Here is a 23804-nt window from a genome sequence, read left to right on the forward strand (position 1 = left end):
GCAGTAGCTGAGATCTCTCTTCTCTCACCGGAGGGCAATGCTGCACTGAAAACACTCAACCTGTCTTGGAACAGCATTGGGAATGAGGGAGCACAGGCCTTAGCAGAAGCTCTCAAAGTTAACAATGTGCTGATTCACCTGGACATCAGCAACAACCAGATCAAAAATGAGGGAGCCAAGAAGATCTGCAAAGGCCTTAAAGTCAATGGAACACTGAAAGTCCTGAAGGTAAAATAAAGCCCGGACAGGGCTGGAGGAGAAAATGGTGGGAGTAGAAAGTTCTGAGGCACGAAAGACAGAGTGAGCAGTTTGAACTAGAACAGCATAGATGAGTACTGCTCTGGTTTGAAGGTGAACAAAGCAGAAGGAAACTCTGTGCTCTGAGTTTCTACCAGGGAAAATTAATTGCACTGTTCCCTCAAAATATCACCCGAATACTGGCCCTGGCATAACACCACACCCATTACCACCCCAAAGTGGTTGATTCCTATCATATCTAGTCTCAGTCAAGAGAGCCCAGGCATTCATCAAGTCTGCGTAGATCCATAATACAGAGTTGTGAATATACAGATTTATACATATTCTAAGCTTCAACATAAGGCAAAAGTTCAAACAGAGATTTGAATCATAGAATCATAGAATGGCCTGGGTTGAAAAGGACCACAATGATCATCTACTTTCAACCCCCCTGCTATGTGCAGGTCACCAACCACCAGACCAGGCTGCCCAGAGCCACATCCAGCCTGGCCTTGAATGCCTCCAGGGATGGGGCATCCACAACCTCCTTGGGCAACCTGTTCCAGTGCATCACCACCCTCTGTGTGAAAAGCTTCCTCCTAATATCTAACCTATACCTCCCCTGTCTTAGTTTAAAACCATTCCCCCTTGTCCTGTCACTATCAACCCGTGTAAACAGTCATTTCCTTTCCTGTTTATGTGCTCCCTTAAGTACTGGCAGGATTTGAAGGTAGAATGTGCCTTTCTCAGTGTGTTAATGATTTGCTAAAAATTTGTTCAAACAGGACAAACTGCTATTGCTACATCAAGGCAATGCCATAGCACTACCCTGAGGTATGTTATCAAGTCTTGGAAAAAGAAAGCCAAAACTGTATTCTGATAAGCTAAGAATCAATAATCTTGGAATGGCGCAAAGCTGAATGACCAGCCAAACTAGCCTTAGAGGTTAGGCTTGAAAGCTAATCTATCTTCTCAATCTGAAATAATTCTATAGGAATTCTGCTCAGAAAAGTCAGCCTGCTTATGAGGTGGATTCTCATCTCAGCTAAAGCTAATGTCATCACCCTGAGAACGTGCAAATGCCAGTATGGTGGTTGAAGGACATCTTTAAAACTGTTTGTACAGGTCTGTCTTTGGACACCCCATCTTTGTAAATCACTGCAACCACAATGCCTTTTTTGGATTGCTGTTCTAGATTACATAAATAAATGTGGCTGCTTGTCTCATTCTTAACATGGTCAAAGGTAGGATCACTTAGCTAAAGCTTAAGCATTCCTCTCTGGGAGCTGGCAACCCTACAAGCAGCACATGCAACACAGCACTTATTGTCCTAACAATATCTTTGCAGTGGTACAAAGGGTAGCAAGTGCTCTTTTATGTAGCGGTACAGATTGTCTTGGGAACTGATAACATAAATAATATAGAGTTAATAATTTAGAATTCCATTAGCCTATGTTAACCACCATGTTTTTTTCATATAATTGGAGTGGAGAGTACATATAAAGTTCAAGTTGGAGAAGAGGTGATGTTCATACACTAAGGAATGTACACGGCAATGACAGCTCCATAACTCTAAATATCTTGACCTTGTAGGCCTGAGACAGCTGATCAGCCTGAGCCTTGATCAGCTGTGCTGCCAAGAGGATCCAAAGGGTATGGGAAAGGTCCTGAGGGGTACTTGCCATCTCACAGGGTTCTCTGTTCAGATGAACTTTACTAGCAAAACACATCCTCAAACACAGTCCATCGTCTCAGCCTTTTGCCATCATATGACTAAGCACACCCCACATCACATACTCCCATGTGACACACAGCAGGGACACGTCAAATTTCGCAGATGGAGACAGAGGCTGAGAAGGCAACTCCACTGGAGAGCTGCACTGCAGAGTTTTGAGGACAGAGACAAGAGATGCTGAGACAAAGAATAAATACATCAAAAGGGACCACAGTTATTCTAAGACCCGCTGAAGGATGGGAAGAAAGGGTCACTCCTGAAGTTACAGCATGCCTCCTGCAAGGACACAAAAGTTTCATTCTCACTATGTCTGTCCACATCTTTCTTCCACAGATGGCCAATAATCTCTTGACCGTGGAAGGTGCCACTGAGCTAGTGGGATCTGTCAGAAAGAACCCCAATTCCATGATGGAAGAGATCAACATCTCAGTAAGAGCTTATGTACCGGAAAACTTCAAAGCCCATACAGCACACAGTTTTAGGAGCTAGTTAAATCCCAGAGCTGTCCCCCTCAAAACTGTTTTGAGACTTGCTGTCTGTTTTATTTGTGCATAGCCATTATTTAAGGGAAAGAAAAAAAAAAAAGCTACCATTTTAGAGCCCTTGTAGGAGCCACAAGGAAATTATGGTTTTTTTGGTCTATCTCTGGAGAGATTTGGCTGTAAAATCAGCACATTTCACTCCCTTTAATTTTGCAGCAGCAGAAGCAGAAGGAGGAGTGAATTCAGAGTAGGGGATGAATTGTCTTCATCCCCTGAGCTGCCTCCCTCCAGGGTAGCCTAAGATGCTAGGTACTGTAAAGTGCTTCGATACTCTGTCAGGATGAAAGAGGAACAGAAAGAGATGAATGCTTCAAGGCACTGAAAGCAAAGTGTTTCTTATTAAAACAAAAATCAAACAAACAAAAAAACCCACAAATTAAAGCAGAGGAAAAAATTAAAGGTGAGAGGATAAGAATCAGAGAGGCCAAATATTAATATGCATTTTTCTCCATAGCAAGATGGTAACGTGACATATTACTGTAACCTCACGTGCTACTTTTAAAATGGCTCGGCAAGTCCTACAAATGCTTCTGATTCCCTAAGTGAGGGCAGGGGCTACATCCCAAACCCATGCTGAGCAGAGACCTTGGCATGCACCAGTCCGCTCCTGTCTCTCCCATCCATGTGAGTGGGAGAAAGAGTGGCTTGCAGGCCAGGATAGACTTACAGAATATGTCAGTGGCTTCAGGGTCCTCTGTTTATCTTTGGGAGAGCCATGATTAAAGGAAAGACCATTTTCAAAAAATCAGATTTGAGTCTTGAAAGATAAATATTATGTTCACATTTGCAAAAAAGCTGAATAGTTCAGGGGGAGTTCTGGAGACTTAGACAACAGGTGGTATCTTTGTCCTGTGGTTCCTGTATCAAAGAAATGAAAACAAAGCAGAATAAATAATATTCATCTATGGTCTTTGCTGGGAGTACCAAGGGCTTTCAGCAGAGATAGAAAGAATGGGTATTCCTCCAGGGCAGACATTTTTTCCTGCATAAATTAACATCAAAGAAAATTATTTGCCAAGACTGCTTCATTTTTCAAAAAACCTCACAAAACTAAAAGAGTCTGTGTGTGAATAAAAGGCTTTGATATAGTATGCGTGCTTCTGTTAGTTTAACTATTAGTAACCTAAACAATTCATAAGCTTGTAAAGAGTAATATGTTATGGCTAAATTCTGAGAAGTTAAAGAAATTATTGAAATGCAATTATTTAAAAGGAGTCACTTGAGAAATTTTGAGGCAAGGAGTTTATTAATATTTAGAATCTTAAACATCACTGAATATTTCTGCTTTTCAGTGTTAACTTTTCTCCACCCCTCAAAAAGTCTAAATTATCTGGCATTTCCTAAAGTAAATGGTCAATGGCACAAATTTACAGTGCCTTTATGGTATCTCAATCACGTTTGTAGACAAGCATCTAACCTCTCTGATATATTTCATTCCATCTGTGATGTATATGGTCTTGTATTTCAGTTCAGAATATTTGCAAATACACACCTCCAAAGTTCTTCTGCTGTTCTAAATCTTTAAGAAATTGGAAAATCTTTAATAAGAAATCTAACAGCCTTTTCTGCCCCTTTTCTTGGTGATAAATGTTTATTTTGACTTTCAAAGAAAGAATAATTAGTGTGTCTTTAAGTGACATTTCAAATAAGGGTCATTTCTAGAAACCTCCGCATAGGTTTGACAGCACTAGTAAAGGCAAAGTGATAGAAAGACACATTTTTAATGTTGTAGTTTATTGCTTCTAAGCACATTTCTACCATTTCTACCATTTCTAAGCACAGCTGTTCCTCGCATTCTTTCCGTAATCTACTTTTACAGACTTTCAACTTGCATTTACTGGCAATCAGGTATTTTATGGAAGGCATGAATCAAAACAGCCAACATGCCTATCTTCACCAACACAGCATGAAAGAATGTCCATTACTTATCAGCTGCCCGTGCATTGTTTTTCTGGGCTGTGGGATGACTGTGCCAAAGACGCAGAAATAACCACCTGGCTTCCTCCAGGTTCAAGCTGACTCCAGCATGGCCTGCTTGGCCAGGCGCGGTGCTTGGTTGTGCTGAGGCCACACCGGCAGCCTGCTGCCTTTCTCCTGGGGTCAAGCCCAGCCTGGCAAACCTTGGGGAGAGCTGGCTGCAGGCAGAGACAGGTTGGGTCTCTGTGCTGGGTTCCCAAGACTGAAATGCGCTGCAAGCCTGCGTATTTCATCAAGGTCTGAATGGCTCTGGCAGTGAGCCACTCTGCATCCATAAAAACACTGAATGAAGGCTAGTAAACCCAGCCAGACCCAGACTAGTTCAAGACTATTCACAAGTAATAGCAATCAAGACCTCACTGTAATGTAAGTTCTTTAGCTAACAGTAATTTATTGGGATACCTTGTAAATACACTTCAGGGAAAAGTATGATGCTTGATGCCTTGGAAACTTTTTGCAGTGACAGAAAACAGAAGCATTTGTGAATTTGCTGTTCCTAAATTGCCTTGAAATTTCCATCAATTTATTATGTAGAGCTAACATAAGACGTGAACAACTGTATTTCCTTACTCTTCTGGAAAATCGTAATTATATTTTCAAAATGTCAGTCAAGGTAAAGGTAAATTCATTATATTGGTAGAATAAATTACAGTGACATCTTTTTTCTTTCTTTTTTTTTTTTTCTTCTTTTTTTTTTTTTTTTTTTTTTTTTTTTCCAGACAGTGAACTAACATCACAAAACCCTGAAACAGGACACTGTGCTGCTGCCCATTCTATAAGCAGTAAAACAGAAAACTCAGAGTGTGAGCTCTGACATGCTGAACTGTCACTACTCTGAAATCCTTAGGAAAAAAGCAATGCCAGGCCTCGCACTGCTAACTGGAATTTCCTTTTTAGGGTTAGACAAGGAAACAGTGTTTTGCCATAAGTTCTTTTCATCTGAAAACACACAGACTCTTCCAAGATAGGTTAATCTCTCTTGTCTGGGCTACAAAGCCACATTGCCAGGGATACTCATCTTTCTGCACCTTGGCTGATACTGTTTTCATTTTTTCTGAACTCTAAGACAAATTTTGGTCACTTAAGTGTTTGCCTGGCTGTCTACGTATAGTTAGAATGGAGAGGAGATCCAGGCAGAACCGTCTCTGAGACGAACATGGATCACCTAACGTTCAGTATAGTTTTCAGTACAGGCATTTACCTGATGAACATTTACCTTAATTAAATTAATTTCTATGTAGATTATAGGTCCTTTTCTGACTCAGGCATGGGAAAAGAGAACTAAGAATACTTATTTAGGGTCAGGCTTCTGTTGGATTACTGAAAGTGAAGATCAGGTACAGGAAAACAGCATCACCTTAGGAAAAGGTAGTTAATGTTGGCTTTAGACAGATCAGTTAATGCAAACAAGTCTTCGTTGCTTGCTGGTCATCCACACTCACTATCCCTCCTTCTGTGTTTCAGAATGTCCTGGTGAATGAAAATTTCATCAAGTTGTTGGAGCTAGTGTATCAAACACGCCCTGAACTAAATGTTATCTACGGGGAAGTTGAAGGCTGCATCTCCAAAATCTCCAAGCAGCATCCAAATCCTATGAAAGTGATTCAGGTGAGCTACTGAATTTTGTTCCATAGATCTCCTGTACACAGCACCCATGCCTCAAGCACTTGAAGAGAAAGAGCTTGGAATGGATAAGCTTTCTTCCAAGTAGGAAATTCAGGCAAGTTCCTTCAGAAAAGTATATTCAGAATCACAACTGCACATTCACATCTCTTATTCCATGCAGACTGACCAACTAAATCCTTCAATTTTCAGGAGAGGCTGAATGCTTTTGGATCTGAGCGTATAGGGCTAAAAAAAAAAGAGGGTGGGGGGGGGAGGCCTGGCTTTTGATTTGCATAGTTGTGATTTAGTCATAATAATCCCATATATTTGTATGAAAACATTCATCTATATATTTCTCTTTCAAAAGTGCATCCAAATTATTTCTCCCACAGCTGGGAATACTGACTAACAGAAGCTGTGCAGTTTGATAGTCTTCACAAAGCAGTGTCAGAGATGACAACATAAGCAAGCCCAAAGTGCTGTAATCACTGCACTGTGTTGTCTGACGTTTCCATCTGAATAGATGTTTGCTAGCTGAGGAGGACAAAACTGGTTTCAGGTTTGACCAAGATGAGCATGCACTCTGCTCACCAAGCCACTGCAATAGCTGAAATTCACAGAACTGTTCAGTGACAGTTGTAATTTAGCATCAAAATGAATGTGTTTCATAAAAATAGGGCATGGTAATATAAACAAATACTGTTCTAAATAGAAAATACTTAGCTTTTTAAGATCTGTAATTTCTGAAGATAGCAGCAGATGGTGCTATCCTCCTGGCTGGAAGGCAACGCGGCACCGGAGCTCTACTAAGTGAATAACCCCTGCACTACCAGCTTCACTAGCTTTCTAGCTGTTGCGGAGATTTTTAGATAGTTGGATGAAATCTTGCTGTATATATGACTTCAGGTGAAATTAAGTACAAGTTTAAGCTGTTAGTTCACATCAAACAGTGCTGCTGTGATTCACAGCTAGTGACTGACACTCATACTGGCATGCTTTGCAGTTTCTAACAGCAGTTATTACGGCAGTCCTCCTTCAAACAGATAGGAGTCCAGAGAAAAGAAACTGAAGTGATCAGAGATTGGGGGAAAAGGATTGTATTTGGATTAGACAGCCCAGCCAAGTAGCGCTGGTGGGATTTTGTTCAGACAGTGGCTGCATAAATAGCTAAGGAGAAATACATCTCAAAGATGGGCTGAGTAAAGGCAGCATGGAGGAATAAAAGGAGAGCTTGCAGCAGGCATCAGTGGCTGTTTCATCTCATGGTTGTGCCTGTGTTTTATCTCTGCTTCTCTTAGAAATATTTGAATGAACACAACCTACGACTCTGGGACTTCTTTAGGAAAATTGACAAGGATGGAAACATGAAGATCCCTGTGTCAGACTTCAGGAGAGCCATGATGCAGGTGTGTTCCTGAAATCATGGTCAGGGTGCTCCTCCAACAGCATACTGCTCTGAGGAAACCCCTCTGCTACACCACTGCTACCAGTCAGCCTTGCTGGTGATGTCCAACAAGTAGGCTGAAGGCACCCACTGCAAAAGCTGAGCCTTCAACAGATTCCAACAGAAATGCTGAGACATCCAATAAATACTGCAGAAGGCATCAGGGATTATCTGATCTGATTATCTGAAATTTAGAGTATCACAAGAACCTGGAGAAATCACAGAGGTCAGCTTTTTGTGCAGGATATAACTATTTGGTCTTAACAATAGTCATTTAACAATAACATTAACATTAACATTAACAATAGTGACCATGAAATGATAGACTTCGTGATTCATGGTGGAGCCTGGAGGGGGAAAAGTAAAATTGCTACCTTGGACTTCAGGAGGGCGGACTTTGAATTGTTCAAGGGACTAATAGGGGGAGTCCCCTGGCATTCAGTCTTAGCGAGTAAAGGGGTCCAAGAGAGCTGGTTGCTCTTCAAGAAGGAAGTCTTAAGGGCGCAGGAGCAGGCAGTCCCCCTGAGCTGCAAAATGAGCCGGCGGGGAAGAAGACCGGCGTGGATGAATAGGGAGCTATTCTTGAGGCTCTGGGAGAAAAAGAGAATCTACCGCCTGTGGAAAGAGGGACAGGCCACTCAGAACGAATACAAGGAAGTCGTTAGGATGTGTAGAGGTGAAATCAGAAAGGCAAAAGCCCAGCTTGAATTTAACCTAGCCGCTGGGGTGAAAAGGAATAAGAAACTCTTTTATAAATACATTAACAGTAAGAGGAGGACAAAGGAGAATATCCACTCTTTGCTGGATGAGGCTGGGAATGTGACCACTGAGGATAAGGAAAAGGCAGAGGTTCTGAATGCCTTCTTTACGTCTGTCTTTAAAAGTCAGACCAGTTATCCTCAGGATACCCCTCTCTCTGACCTGGTAATCTTGGCTGGGGAGCACACTAACCCCCCTGTGATTCTGAAAGAAACAGTCAGAGACCTACTGCTCCAACTGGACTGTCACAAGTCGATGGGGCCAGATGAGATCCACCCGAGAGTGCTGAGGGAGCTGGCGGAGGTGATAGCCGAGCCGCTTTCCACCATCTGTCAGCGCTCCTTGTTGACTGGTGAGGTCCCAGAAGACTGGAGGCTTGCCAATGTGGCTCCCATTTACAAGAAAGGTCGTAAGGAGGATCCGGGGAACTACAGGCCTGTCAGCCTGACCTCAGTGCCAGGGAAGGTTATGGAGCAGATTGTCTTGAGGGAGATCATGCGGCATGTGCGGGATGAGCGGGGGATCAGGCCTAGCCAGCATGGGTTCGTGAAGGGCAGGTCCTGCTTGACCAACCTGATCTCCTTCTATGTTCTAGTGACCCATCTGGTGGATGAGGGAAAGGCTGTTGATGTGGTCTACCTAGACTTCAGCAAAGCCTTTGACACTGTCTCCCACAGCATTCTCCTGCAGAAGCTGGCAGCCCGAGGCTTGGATGGGTACACTCTTGGCTGGGTGAGGAGCTGGCTGGAGGGCCGGGCACAGAGAGTGGTGGTGAATGGAGTCAAATCCAGCTGGCGACCGGTCGTGAGTGGTGTTCCCCAGGGGTCGGTGCTGGGGCCTGTCCTCTTCAATATCTTTATAGATGACCTCGATGAGGGCATCGAGTGCACCCTCAGTAAATTCGCAGATGACACCAAATTGGCTGGAAGCGTGGATCTGCCTGGGGGTAGCGACGCCCTACAGAGGGATCTGGACAGGCTGGAGAGCTGGGCTGGAGCCAATGGGATGAGTTTCAACAAGGCCAAATGCCGGGTCCTGCACTTCGGCTACAACAACCCCAGGCGACGCTACAGGCTTGGGGCGGTGTGGCTGGAGGACTGCGTAGAGGAAACGGACCTGGGGGTATTGATTGATGCTCGGCTGAACATGAGCCGACAGTGTGCCCAGGTGGCCAAGAAGGCCAATGGCATCCTGGCTTGCATCAGAAACAGCGTTGCAAGCAGGAGCAGAGAGGTGATTGTTCCCCTATATTCAGCACTCGTGAGGCCGCACCTCGAGTACTGTGTCCAGTTTTGGGCCCCTCACTGCAAGAAAGACATTGAGGCCCTGGAACGTGTTCAAAGGAGGGCAACAAAGCTGGTGAGGGGTCTGGAACACAGGCCATATGAGGAGAGGCTGAAGGAGCTGGGAATGTTCAGCCTGGAGAAGAGGAGGCTCAGGGGGGACCTCATTGCTCTCTATAACTTCCTGAAGGGAGGTTGTAGTGAGCTGGGGGTCGGCCTCTTCTCTCGTGTCATTAGTGATAGGACCAGAGGGAATGGCTTCAAGCTACGGCAGGGGAGATTCAGGCTGGACATGAGGAAGTATTACTTTTCAGAAAGGGTGGTCAGGCACTGGAATGGACTGCCCAGGGAGGTGGTGGAGTCACCGAGCCTGGGGGTGTTCAAGGAAAGACTGGATGTCGTGTTGAGGGACATGGTTTAGTGGGAGCTATTGGGAATAGGTGAACGGTTGGACTGGATGATCTCTTAGGTCTTTTCCAACCTTGGTGATTCTATGATTCTATGATTCTATGATTTCTTACTGCTATGAGAAAGTGAGTAAGAGTTATTTAAACCCTTGCTCCTGCACACTGAATGGACAGTTCTCTTCCTGCCAGAATTACCACAGTGATGGTACCAATAGCACTGGACACCTCTATATCATGTTACTTTACACCTTTGCAAAAAACAAAAAACAAAAAACCAACATTATTTTTATCCTCCCCACCATCACTCTGGATTTTTACATCCCGTATTTTTCCATGAACCAGGCTCTCTCCTCACCTATTAGGAGATGGCCACACTCCAATCTGATACAGAGGATTTTTCTGCTGTAAAATGAACAGATCTGTAAATATTTCTCTCTCTTCTTAGCAATCAAACATCCAACTGGATCGAGTCCAAATTGTGGAACTAGTGCGAAAACTAGACCAGAATCAGACAGGGATTGTAGACTATAGGTAAGTGACTCCACTAATTTACTGTCTTTTTTTTTTTTTTTAATTTGTTATAATACAAAGTAAACACACCCTCATTCGATTTAATTGTTAAAAGGACACATTTCTTGTCAATCCAGCAACATTTATTACACACTACTTAGCTAAGTGAAAGGTAGATCACACAGCGCCTCGTACGCTTAGAAACCTTAAAGAACCAAGCTACAAGTCAGGATTGTTTTTCTATTTTATAAACTTCCTGTGAGAGTGCATGGATTTCAAAGCTGAATGTCATTTTTATTCACACTCATAAACCCACATGAGAAGCATCAGCTCAATACTGTCTTCCCCCGAAGCTAAAGTACGATTTGCAAAGGCAGCATGTGTATGCCTTCAGACCTTTTCCTCCATCCCCGGAGACTTTCATTTTTTTCTTTCTCTCTGATCATTCTTCTTAGGAGACCTGGTTTTCCCTAGAAACCCACCTTCAAACTACAGAACTTTCCATTCTCTTGAAAGCACCTAAAGTGCCTCTGTCTCAGTGCCTGTAGCAATCATGTCCAAGCTCTGAGTCTGAGCAGTCAGCAACAAACTCCTTGGAGGTTGCCAGTTGCTGCAGGCTAAACCGCTTGTCACTGGACCACAGACTTCCCCCTAGACTTGCAGTCAGTTCTGACATGTGACTCATCACCTGAAAGCCCTATTAATGATGGCCAAAAACTCCCACCCCTTAGTACATGTTGTTGGGTTTAAATATAAGCTCTAGTCTGGTTTTAAGGTTAGAAGCAATGGGTAAGCTTTGCAAATCTTTTTACCTCTGCTTCATAATGTTTTCAAAGAGTAGCTGAGATATGAATGACTTTATTAGATCCAGTCTTTAGTCCTTTTCATCTATCACTGCCATGCTAAAGGCATCTATGTTCAGGCACTGTACAGGCTTTAGCCTGGTTAATCTCGAATCAGAGATTGCATAGGGTAACCAGGTATTTTAAGCACAAATTACAAAAGTGTGGTTGAGCAGTTAGCAAATGAGGAATGACTGAAACCCAGTGGACAACAAAGGCTGCTGCTGAATCGATGTGGGGAAAAAAAATAATATAGATACTCCTTATCAAGCTGCTTAGTACATTTTAACACTGAATTAGGTGTGTTAGTGGCAATATCCACTTTGCAGACAGGAGTCAGAAGAGCTGTCACCCTTGCTGTCCTTACTGTTTCTACCTCAGACCATTTCCTCAGGGTCAGTGATGAGCTGATGCTCAGGGATTAATATTGCTTCATCTCTTTCTTTTCAATCAGTCACTTGAAAGAGCAGAAGCCAGAATAGAAACCTGTGAAAGAGGAAATAAAGGAGGAGACGAAAAAATGAAGTGAGAAGGCAGGTGAGCCAGTGAAATATAGTAGGAGAAACGCTGGAAGAAAATTCATAATGGCTCTGGGCTTGGGGGGATTTGAGATAATCCAAGTGATCAAATGTAGAAATAAAGTCAATGTTCCTCTGCAAGGCAAGTCTGGTGGTTTTGGTCAAGAGCTGGAGCTGGTTACCAAACCTATCTCACAGCTATTCACTGGCCTGCAGACCTGTATTGTATTCTCCACCCTCCCACTCCTCCCCACCATTTTTCTTTCTTCCAAGCTGAAACATGCCAGCTATTCAATAATTTATCATAGGACAGACTCTGTTGATCCTCGTTTCCCTTCTCAGAACCATTCCCAGGTGGAATATACGGGAATAAGAATCACAACTGCAAAGAGCATTCAAGACACTGATGAGTTTGCACATGCATGAATGTAACACTGTTTCTTTTCATTCTCCTCTCCTTTCCTAAAAACTCCCAACGTTTCATTAGCTTTCCTTGGCTGTTAATGAGCACTGAGGTATGTTTCACAGAACCAGACACCAGACCTGATCTTACTCCTAAATACCAAGCCGCACCATGAAGCCCATCCTTTTACACGTGAAAAACGTGAAGGGGGCGGCGCGCTCATCATTGTGCACTTCTTGATCTCTTCTTCCTAAGACAGTGCAGCTGACGCACCGCTCCCGTGACGCCAAGGACGCTCCTGGGCCATGGCTGCGAGGAGCGGAGGCCGGCCCTGCGGCAGCGCGGTGTCGGTGCCCACCCTGCCCGCTGGGTGTCGCCGCAGCCCCGCGGTGGGAGCAAAGCACGGGACCCGGCGGCCCCGAGCGGAGTCCATGTTCTCTCCTGAAAGAGACTTTGTGTCTCCTGCGCAAAAAAATGCCACCGGCGGGACGTCATCTGGTGATTTTCCTGCCGTTCTGCCAGACTCCATTTATGTACTAGGAAATATCTTCATCGTTTATTCCCGCAGCATCCTGGGTTTGTGCTGCATACGCTATGCGTGCATCTTTATCTCATGCGCAGTGCTGTCGTGTGTTAGTCACACGTTGCTATTCTGCTTAGGTCTGCACAGAACTGGTTGCCCAACTAAACTGATTTGCCCAATTATTGCCCTTAAGATTCTAGACTAGCTACAGCCATGAAAAATTCTCTCTTCTGTAAGAAAGCAACATAATCAAATATAGATAGGTACTGCCCTGCAGCAGGTGTGGCTTTTATTTGGTTCTCTTAAGCTTCAGATTCAACAGTGATGGCAGTTTTGTTGTACATTTACACCACAGAAAGCCTACACAGTGATTGGATGGTTTCTTTATTATTTTTTTTTTAATAAATAAATAAATTTAAAAATCACAACCTGAAAAAATTGTACCAAATTCAAACCCAAATTTCTAGCTTCTAGAAGGGTTTGATAAATAAAAATTGCCTACTTCACCAAACACATAAAATCAAAAGAGAGTGAATTTCTGGGGAGGATCTCTAGGTGCAACATTCTGTCCTACCGTGTGGCTTGATGCAACTAAAACCAGCTAAAAGCAGTAAGTGCCAGTGAAAATGTTAATTCTATGAATTCATATGCAGGCAGTGTGGTGGAGGGATGTGTCTGCAGTCTGTATTGTTGCAGAGTCTCTCTGAACACTCTCATATCAATAAAGCTTTTTTAAGCTTGGTGGCAGCATTTGTCCTGTACTGGCACTTTGGGGATGAATTGAGTTGGGTGTTGAGTGGGGACAGGCAGGGAATGGAACATGAATTGCTCGCCTGATCCCACACCTGTGAAATGGTGCAGAAGGAAATGTTTTAGCTGCCATAAATTAAGGCTGCTCTGAGACTCATCTAACATACCTCAGGAATTCAGCCTGCCAGTACAAAATTGGACAGTGCAGAAAGCTGGTGAAACAGAATCACTGCATCTTCTGTGTGCTGGAGAGTGATACAGCCAAGTGACATAGCCAGCTCTCTTCAACAGTAGAAAGCAAGTAACTACTATTAAGTAACGTGTTTTGAAAACTCAGCATGCACGATACTGTATCTAATGTGTTAGCTACTTTAAATGAACATTTAGATCTCTCACAGGGAATATCTTCTATCTGTAACAGACCTTACCTAGCAGACCGGGTATTCAGACTGATTTCCTAGGTGCCACGGCAACACTTAAGAAAATACAGCTCTGCATTAAAAAGGAAGACATTGCTAGTCATAATCTTTGAAAATCTCATATATATATGTGTGTATGCAAATATACAACACAACTGATGTTATATGCAGAGCTATTTCAGCTTGTTCATGTCTCACTGAACTAGCCAAAAGGATTTTCAGGATTTGCTTTCAAAGGAGAAATCTCATACACTGCGGAAGTGGATACACTGATATTGGTTGTCATCTTTTAAGCTTGCATCAATAGTTCTTTGTTCCAGTGGTCTCCCATTCATATAATGGTACACCAAAAGATGTTCTGCATATATCAGTGGGCACGTGCCTTATTCAAAGGAGTGTCCTGCAGCTGTGCACAAAATCCAGCATCATGAGACTGGGAGCATGCTATGCACAACACACTCGATGGTGTTCTGAGATGCTTATGTTCCCTGTCTATTCGTTGAGTAAATCCTTGTCTGCATAAATCACAACAACTTTACCAAATCTGAAGAGATGATGGAGTGAAAGTTTGCAACAACAGAATTTTTTTTTTTTTCAGTGTGAGACAGGATTTGGGTCATTTGACTGATGCTAAATTGTTTTAGCAACACACTGAAAAAGACAGGTCAGAATGGATCTCAGTTCTTGAAAATGTAAGTTATAGTTGTTCTTTTCTTGTTCAGTAGGTGATTCCTTATCTGTCTGTAATACTGAAGCTAATTCATAGTTCCTTACCCCAGAGAACCCTGCATTCTGAATTTGGCCCACAGAAGCATTCAGTCAACTCATAGTTCATTCCTTGCCACTACTTTCCTGCAGGCTGCTGAGATGCCAGCAGGACATGGTCTGCAGGCTGGGCAGATTGCTCTGGTGGCCTTCTCTGTGCCCTCACTTCTCACTTGCTTCACTGATGTGATAGCTGCACAGCCTTCTGGGCACCAGTGTATTCCCAGCCTCAGGGAGAAGGGGGGATGTGATCGTGTCACAGAACAGCATGGAAATAATGTCCTGCCAAATACACATTGAGTATGTCAATTCCCTGATGTCTATGCCTGCATTTGTTGTCACAAGTTAAACTAAGCAGTCATATAATGGAGGTCTACAGGGTATGGCCCCCATGAAGGCCTGAGACTAGATCCAGCCACGAACTTCAGGGAAGATCAAGCCATTGTGACTGTCCTCTTTGCCACTGGTTCCTTCTCACCCCATCTTTGTGTAGCCAAAGTGGGAGCACCAGTGTCTCTGAGTACGCACGTGCTGAGAAGTCTGAGCTGGGGAGCTGGGACTAGCCCATAGCACAGCTTTACAGCCCATAGCACAGCTTTACAACCCATAGCACAGCTTCAGCCGCTGAGGCCCGGCCCCACTGTGAGGTAAGGGTGGTGTTCACGGCAGCACTGCTTTTCTCGGGTGGCAGCACAGGAGGACGGTGCACCTTGGGTTTGGCCCCCGCGAAGGCTGCACCTTTGTCCATTTCCACCGAGCAGAGGGCGCTGTGCTCTCAGAAGTGGTCCCAGCACATTCCTGGGATGCAGCCGAACCACTGGAAGAAAAAGTCCTGCACATACACACCCTGAGAGACAAAAAAAAAAGGACCGCGCTCAAGCCAAACTGTGCACTGCTAAAAAGGTTTTCTGAACCCCTTGGAAATGCAGTTTGTGAGGGTGCGGGAGGCCCCACCAGCAACAGCCGGGCATGGTGCAGGCTGAAAAGCCACATCCCAGCATAGCCACGTGCCAGCATGGCCACGTCCCGGCAGGCCCAATGTCCCAACAAGCCTGCTGTCTGACAGGCCCGGTGCCTCCGCAGGGCCGCTGCTCCGCCATGGCCCACACATGCCACACACGGCCCCGGCCCCTGGCAGCGCGGCCCCACCGCCGCGGTGGAAAAGCCAGAAGGCGAGCTGCTCTCTGGGAGGTGGAGACAGACACAGGCGGAGTCAGATCGCAAATTCTTGAACCTTTAACATCCTTTCTGTAATTCGAAACATACTTGTTCCCATTCCAGAGCTCTTTTTTTTTTTTTTTTTTTTTTTTTTTTTTTTTTTTTAATTAAATTCCTTCCTTGAGACTGTGGAAGTACATTCAGGGGAAAAAAAAAAAAAGAGAGAGAGGCAGAAAGAAAGATAGGAAGAAAGGAAAGAAGAAAAAAAGCAAGGCCGCTACTTATCAGAGGCTCCACAACAAAACGGAAACGTGAGAGCACAGCCCTCCCCAGCACAACTGCTGGCGGGCTCAGATTTCTGTGGCTGGGTCACGGCTGCGGCAGCTGGCCCTGCCTGCAACCAGGCAAACCAACCCTGCCTCCTCCACAAACAGCGTTTACCTCCTCCTGCTTCACCAGGCCTTGGTGTACAGAGCGGAAGGAGCCGTTAGCAAAGAGCACCGATTTCTGCCTGGTCACCCTCAGGAGGCGATTCCCATCCCGTGGCCTTCCCAGCCAGCCTCAGCCCTTCCAGCTGCCCTGGTTTGTTTGGCTGAAGAGGGAGCATGTCACTCCGCTTTAAGTCCCCCAGCTACAAACACTCAATCTGACTGCTTCCACAAGAGCAGCCGGCAGACAGTTTCCATGTTTAGGATGGAGTGTGCACGTATGGAGAGGAAAGCTGAACTGACGTGTGCTCAGAAAGGCTTTGCATGCCACTAATCCCCCCAGCAGCACGCCGTGCTTTCTTGCATCAGCCAGACCATGACTGCCTGCTTCTCTCCCCCTGGGCAAACCACAGCAGGTGACTCTGATGGTGCAGCAGGGCTTTGTTTGTTTTGTGTAAAGAAGCAACAATTACCCATGACACCAAATGACACCCGGGTCAGAAGCATCCCAAGGCTCCTGCCCTGCAGTGCCTGTGGCAGTGCTGTTGCTATGCTGGTGCAAGGCAGGCAGAAATGCAGCCAGGCTGCTGGGCAAGCAATTGGAGCCTGTGCTCCACTGCCATCTGTGCAGGGGCTCACCCCTGCTCTTTCAAACTGGAAAAACAAGTGTGAGGAGAGAAGCTTTCATGTTTCACTGCCATTATCATAGGTCTGTGTTAATGCAGCATCATGCTGTTTACATGTGTATGCATATGGACGGGTGTGAGTAATGCTTAGGGAAGGCACGAGGTTTTCTAGAAGAGAGTCAAGTAGGCACATGTGCATCACCTGAGGTAGCTCAATGCCTGCTGGGCCAGGAGGCACCCCTGTGCATGGGGGAGAAGCCACGTGGAGGGAAGGGCAGGGACTGAGCACAGGACACATCTTCACCTGCTGTGCTCCTCCCTGTCACAGATGCATGTCACAGAATGCTCTGTGCAGCTGGAGCATTTCTGTTTCCTCAGGTTTACATCTTGAGGAAGAGCGGGACTATCTGGAAGTCAGACATGGAGTAGATACCTTCATCTTTTTGGAAGGGTAAGTGTGACATTATAGGGTTTACCCATAACCAAGTCAGGCCTTTCAGCCACATGGCCCTCGTAGGAAGGCTGCTAGGTTATGCCCATCAGAGAAATTCTCCCTCCTTTGCCCAGCCCAGAGTGACAGTACAAGTCACTCTGCAGATTGGCAGGAGACACAGAAAAGCCCATGTGTGCTTAAATATTTCACGTCACGCAGCACATGTTATTCTGGCTGCCTGCAACACTGCACCATTTGGGCTCCCTCCCTCTGAGGAGATGAAGCATCCTGATAGCTTAGCTGTATTTATCAGACACCCTCAAGATGGTCTTTGTCTCTGAAGCCAGAGATTTGGAGCTACCAGCATCATCCCATCTTTTGAATGTTGCCCTCACATGGGAGCCATCCTGCTCAGGGCATTCCCATCTTCGCGCTGTGTCCATTTTTTCACTCAGCCTATGTTCTACCTTTTAGACAGTACAACTGTAACATGGTGTCCTATTTATAACATCTCTATCACTTTTTGGAATAGAAGCCTTCGATTCAAAACCAAATGCTTGAAATTCTTTTCCCAGACATCTTGAATACTAAAGAGCGCTCTATTCTTAGGCACCTGTTGGCAACTGTCCCCTTCTCTAGACTGTCATGCAAGCCCAGTCGGAGCTGTTATTAATATGAGACAAAATGTTGGTTAAGCACGTATTATGCTAAGTTAATGACTTCTGGGGTGTTACCAGCTTCCAAGAGATACAACGTGTGACTCACTAGGCTAGATGACAGACTAACAAGTTCATTTTCCTGGTTAAATTTATAAGAGCAAATTTCTCCTGCATTATTTTTGCAGTAAACACTGTCTTACAGGTGTCCAAATGAAATCTGTTCCTGCTAGCTTTTATTCTACTGCAGTCCCACATACTTAATTCATGTCCAAATAGCTGAAACAAAATTATTGAGTCCCCTCCAAGTCAAAGGTTTTTGGATGAGGACATCTGGACTTCCTAAGGTCATTGTTCGGTGGGCTAACTGTAGATCAGATTCCTATCCTGATGCAAATGGCATGTTAAGAAGTAATAGAGAAAATAAAGATTATCAGTTTACCGGAAATGTCCCAGCCCATGCCCTTCCTCTGCTGCTTTCCTTTACTCTTCACAAGTCCTGATCACCATTTGTGCATCTTTTGCAGAGCTCATGATCTAAAGCAAGCAGCATGCCAAAGGCACGTGGGCCAGCAACAGTCTTCAGCTTGTTGCCTTTGCAATGATGAGCATCTCTAGAGGGATATTAAGTGCTCACAAAGGTAGCTGAAAATTCTCCATATGCAGGGAAATCTCTGTGAGATACTAAGCTAAGAAAGACATCCTATCCATCTCATCATACTGCAGGGACAAGTGGTATTTGGGCCACAGGCCAAGAGCCTCTTAGCTGTTCAAAACAGGGACTTTCATGTCTTGTAGAGTGAAGGAAAGTAGGAGAAGCTTTTACCCATCTTCGCTGCTACATCAGATCCTAGTGCAGTGGCTGGGACAGGTGCGTGCCAATACCTGCAGGCAGAAAGAAATCTTCTGTTTTATAAGTACCAGCTTGTACCAACTGCCCCTTCTTTCCCTCTTGGGCTGGTTATTCATTGCTGAGGTGAGTTTGAGGATGGGTTGAGGACAGTTGGAGATAACAGCCCACAGATGCAGACAGCAAAGAGGAAAGGACTAACAGTACTTGGAAGAGAGCTGTGACTGCTACTGTTAAGAGAAGTTTTCAGAGGCTGAGAGGAGAAATATAACAGACTGGATGGACTCGCAGAAGTGCCAGGAGATGGAGGGGTGCAAACTGAGAAAAGCAGCATGCACTGCTTCATATGGGGTGAGTTTGGAGACTCTTAGTTTGTGGTAGCCTCATCTTCTCTACTAACCTTTAGCAATTGGATGCTATTGAAGAAATAAAACACAGGTAGACTTGAATTAAAGAGACTCCTGCACTCAGTGTGACTTCTAACTGTTTGTAGCAGACACAGCCTGCAACTGTTCCAGGTTTGAGAAGCCCAAAGGAAGACAGTCTCCTGTATCCCTGCACAAAATGGAAGCGGGGTGGTCTCAGGATGACGGCAGAGTGCAGGGAGACAGGGATGCCTGAATACCAGCCTCCCTTGTGACACTAAATCACAGGGAAACATTTTCTCTCCCTAGTCTGTTTCACACTGATTTTTTTCCCCTTCAGAAAACAGTGCAAATAAAGATGAGTTGCCTCATAGCTTGTGGATGTCTGTACTATAGACTGTACAGCACTCCTGAGAGAGGAGTAAAAAAGAGTAAAGGACTAATCTAAATGTTTGCAAGGACTTGTGGCCATGCCAGAAAAAGGTGTAATGTAGAGTCCTGCTCGATTTTCATTCCCCAGCCTGTTCCCATAGGCTTTGACTTCTGCTAATCCCAGTCTTGGGGCTAGAAGAAAACAAGACCAACAGTTCAGTTTGCTCTGACAGGACTGAGCCCTGCTTGAAAATATGAGGAAACCTCCTGAGTCAGCAGCTCACTCGCTCCTACTCTTGGAATAGCTGAGATTCCCGGACACAGTAACTTGACTCTGCTCCTGGCTCAGCACAGCCACTAGCTGAAAGGCAAAATAAAATCCCCTCCTGGCCCATTAACGAGGCCTATTCTGGGTTCAGGAGAAACCAGTCTGACTGATGAACTCCTCTGGCTCAGGGGCTCTGGCTGGGGCTGGGAGCGTTCTTCTTTCCTTATTCAGCAGACAGGAGGATGTTAATGGAGAGCATATGGGAGGGAAGGGAGTACTGTGGATAGTGCTGGAGGAGAGCCAGGCTGAATCAAAGCCCCAAGAAGCCTATTCTCCATCCGGGCAACATTAAAACAGGCCATGGAGAGATGAGAAGTCCAGCTGTGGTATGGAGGAGTTGGGAAAAAAGCTCTCTGCCTTCCCCAGACTTTTTACTCCCACTCCAGTGGGACAATGGTGCAGTCCCGTAGGCACAGTGTTCACAGTACAAGCCTTTCTGGGGAAAAGTGTACCTCAGCCAGGCACCCCATCCTGAGAGTCCTGCTGGAGACTTCAGGGAAGCAAAAACTGCCTCTGTGTTTGCAAAGCACCATCTAATTTATGGTGCTATAGAAATGATGAATTACAACAGTGCTACAAGCTGGAAAAAATGTGTTAACTCCTCCAGTCCAGCTCCAGAGCTGATGCAGGACTGTTGCCTCTCATATATTTCCTCAGTTTCTGTCTGGACATGTTTTGAACAAGCAAGCAACCGAGGTTCCCACATTTTTCACTTTTTAATTCTGCTTTTAAAATAAAGCTCAACGTGATTAATGTAGTATGGGCTACTCAGCTGCTTGGATATGTCAAGCAGGACGGAATGGGGTGCCTTAAAGGCAGTCCACATCTGCTTTACCTTAAAGATAAAATGGAGGACTGGGTAGTGAAGACTTGATCGCTCACTGAACTAAGATGCTTCCCATGAAGTGGGAGGACAGTTGAAACAGGTGCTGTAAAACTCAGCATGTCCTTTTTGGCTCCCAACTATCTGTTAACATAGCCCTGATCGTGGCAAATTTTGGGCATCCATGGTGCTTGGCTTTGCATCATTCACTAGAGCTTAATTAACTAAGGAACCTAGCTTGTTTAGCCTAGCAAAGGGGGATGTAATTGCTATCTATAAATAAATACTTCAGGAGGTGAACACATGGGGAGGAGGAAAGAGCTATTCAAAGATAAAGGACAATGCTGGCATAAGAACAAATGGGTATAAACTAGCCATGCATACATTTGGACTGAGGTTTGTCAGGTTTCTAATGCTCAGAGCACTGGAGCTCTGTGAAGGTCTCCCAATGGGTTTAGTGAGGCCAAAAACAACGCTGGCTTTAAGAATCAGACACATTTACTCCAATGATTGTAAGAAATGGCTGCCTGTGTGAGCAAGGAGCTGGACGAGAAGCCCAGAAAGAACGTCCTGACATTCTCTGGGCTGCAGTCAGTTCAGGATGAGTTTTGGCTAACCAGCTGCAGGGCCCACCTGGAGCAAAGTGGGGGAGAACTGGAACACTAATAAAACCTGAGAAACTTAAACTGTGTCTTCACTGCACAGTGGGCAGATTATGAATTCACATAAAACTGGAGCCTAGAAATTAACCCCTCTCCAGTGACCGTGCTAGCTGGCTTTGTTTAGGGAGGTTTATGGGGCTGGAGGAGATTGTCAACAGCAGTCAGGAAAAGAGTCTGTGACTATTTTGCGTGAAGAAAAAAGAAGAAAAGAATTGACGATTGGTTTTCCTGTGAGTGGGTTGAGCCTGGGAAGCCCACAGTTGTGTTCTGCCATCCTCTGGGGCGAAAAGATCTCATGAGCCAGGAAACCTTCATCTATGAGAATGTCTCATCATGTTCTCTAGTGGAATAACAGCTCAGTCTGACCTCAGGCTGAGCCCAATACGTGGTGCTCTGCACACAGCAGTCCTTCTCTATAAAGCCAGTGCCAAACAGACAGTGGGTGTCTTTCCCCATGGCTGTCCTGCAAAAGAGCTGGATTAAGAGAGACCTTGATCCTTGACTAAGGCATGACAGAGAGGCACATGTCCAAATCTTAGCTGCCTTATCCAACTGGAAGCCATAACAATACATCACACACTCTGGTTTACACCACCATAAACAAGATAATGGACCTTATATGAGAGAAAGATTTGTTGTAATATAGCTCTTCATTTCATCCTACTCCTGCTGGGAGACGAGGAATGAGGGACAGATTGCAGAGACAAAACAGCTATGCAAGTGGCACAGATCTCCCTTGCACTGGGGGAGTTTTCCTATGGGAATCTCCTGCCTGTTTGAGTTCTCTCTGTGCTCCATAAGCACTGCAAAGCAAATTTAGCAGAGACCAGAGAATCCATCTTAAAATGCCTTAGGGGGGACAGAGAATAGGGTATAAATGGAACTGCAGTGATGTCTCTTCTAATTCTTGTAATCTGTCACCCAGCTACAACACTGATAGGTGCTTTAGAAATCCACAGACAGACTGAATGTGATTTGATCACATTAGTGATGGCCCATGCATCAAGAGATTCAGGGGTGTTCAGAAAAGCATTAAAATAAAGGTGGTTGTACTTCCAAATCTCTTTTGTCTGAGAAGAGGATATCTCCTAAGGCTGGCTTTACTCCTGACATTTCTCATTCTCTGCATTTTCTCACATATCAGAAATACAACACGAAATGCCTTGTCTTGCTGTTTCCATAATTCAGCAGTCATTCTCAGCAGGAATCTGAGACAGAGAGGGTGGGAGGTGATAGGCTGAGGCAGGTCTGAAATATGGATCCTTGCACTGGAAGGATGTAGATGTGGCTTCTATTTAAGTCAAGTTCAAGTCTTCATGATGTGGCTGAAAGGTCATCGCTGTTACAGGGCTCCCTTGAAATCACCTGCAGGGTTTCCATCCAACTCCTAACTAATTCCATGCTGTAGCCTAGGAAGCTGAGAACTGCATGAATGAAAGCAATGCCAATGGGGTGCAGCACACATGGGAAGTTTGTTTTGTCACTACTTGCATTTTCCTGCTGTGTGAAGCTCAGACATTTTTCATCCTCCAGGTCTACAGTTTTGGCCTGGAAACCTTCATCAAGCTGAATCAACTTTAAAAAACAGGAGAGAAGATGAGGAAAAAAATACTGATTTTTTTTCTTTGAGGGGGAATTTTTTCTCTTTTTTGGGGGGAGATGAAAGCCAACAGTTTTTTCCCTTTGACCACCCAAAAACAAAGAGAATTTATGGGTAATTTTCATGTTTTTAACTGACATTCTTCATGATTTTCTTCACCAAAACACTTCAAACATAGAGAACCTCAATAAATCTCAAAAGCACACAGTTAAAAGTGTTCACACAGGCCATAAAATTGTAACTCTGGATTTGTACGATTCACGCTTATGGTCAGTCTTGTCTCGATTTAAAGAATCTCCCACTTCAGCCATCTCAAAAAGGCAGTAAATCTAGATTATGTATTGAAAGTGGTTAGGGAGCCTGGGTATTTGTACCAACGAAATGCCAAAATATTTTCCTGACATGCTCCATTTTTTACATTCTTTTACTAGCACTTAATTTTTTTATGTATGTATATATATATATTTTTTTCTGTTGACAGTTATATTTAGGCTATTCTTAGCTTGCAAATGGCTATGCCTCCTCCAGTCAAAACAAGAGGCTGAAGAATTTCACACACATGGTACCCTGGGCAGAAGACAGTGGAAAACACAGATAATGTGCATGACTGGGCTGAATATAGTTAGGGCTACATATTTTGGAACTCTGGAACTGTCATGCACAATTTCTGATTCAGTGGGGGGATGCTGCTAAAGAGTCTGTGCTGGTCTTCAGTGTCTCCACATAGGGCTCGAGGTTGTGGCACTCTGCAGTGAAGGGGGTGACTCAGGAGGGAATATTTCTT

The 23804-nt window shown here is 44.7% G+C and overlaps 1 protein-coding gene across 1 annotated transcript in view; it reads left to right on the plus strand.

Annotated features, from left to right (window-relative positions):
- The window catches only part of LRRC74A (leucine rich repeat containing 74A), a gene marked incomplete at both ends in the record, with an annotated part of 25387 nt that extends 13564 nt beyond the window's left edge, over positions 1-11823 (plus strand). Inside the window, 6 exons of the mRNA XM_079537287.1 lie at positions 34-228; positions 2306-2401; positions 5956-6099; positions 7395-7502; positions 10435-10520; positions 11796-11823. Of these exons, the coding sequence (XP_079393413.1) occupies positions 34-228; positions 2306-2401; positions 5956-6099; positions 7395-7502; positions 10435-10520; positions 11796-11823 (657 nt within the window). The remainder of the gene's footprint in view (positions 1-33; positions 229-2305; positions 2402-5955; positions 6100-7394; positions 7503-10434; positions 10521-11795) is intronic.
- Positions 11824-23804: the final 11981 nt, after the last annotated feature.

This window comes from Tetrao urogallus (assembly GCF_951394365.1).
Source record: "Tetrao urogallus genome assembly, chromosome: 6".
Taxonomy (NCBI): Eukaryota; Metazoa; Chordata; class Aves; order Galliformes; family Phasianidae; genus Tetrao; species Tetrao urogallus.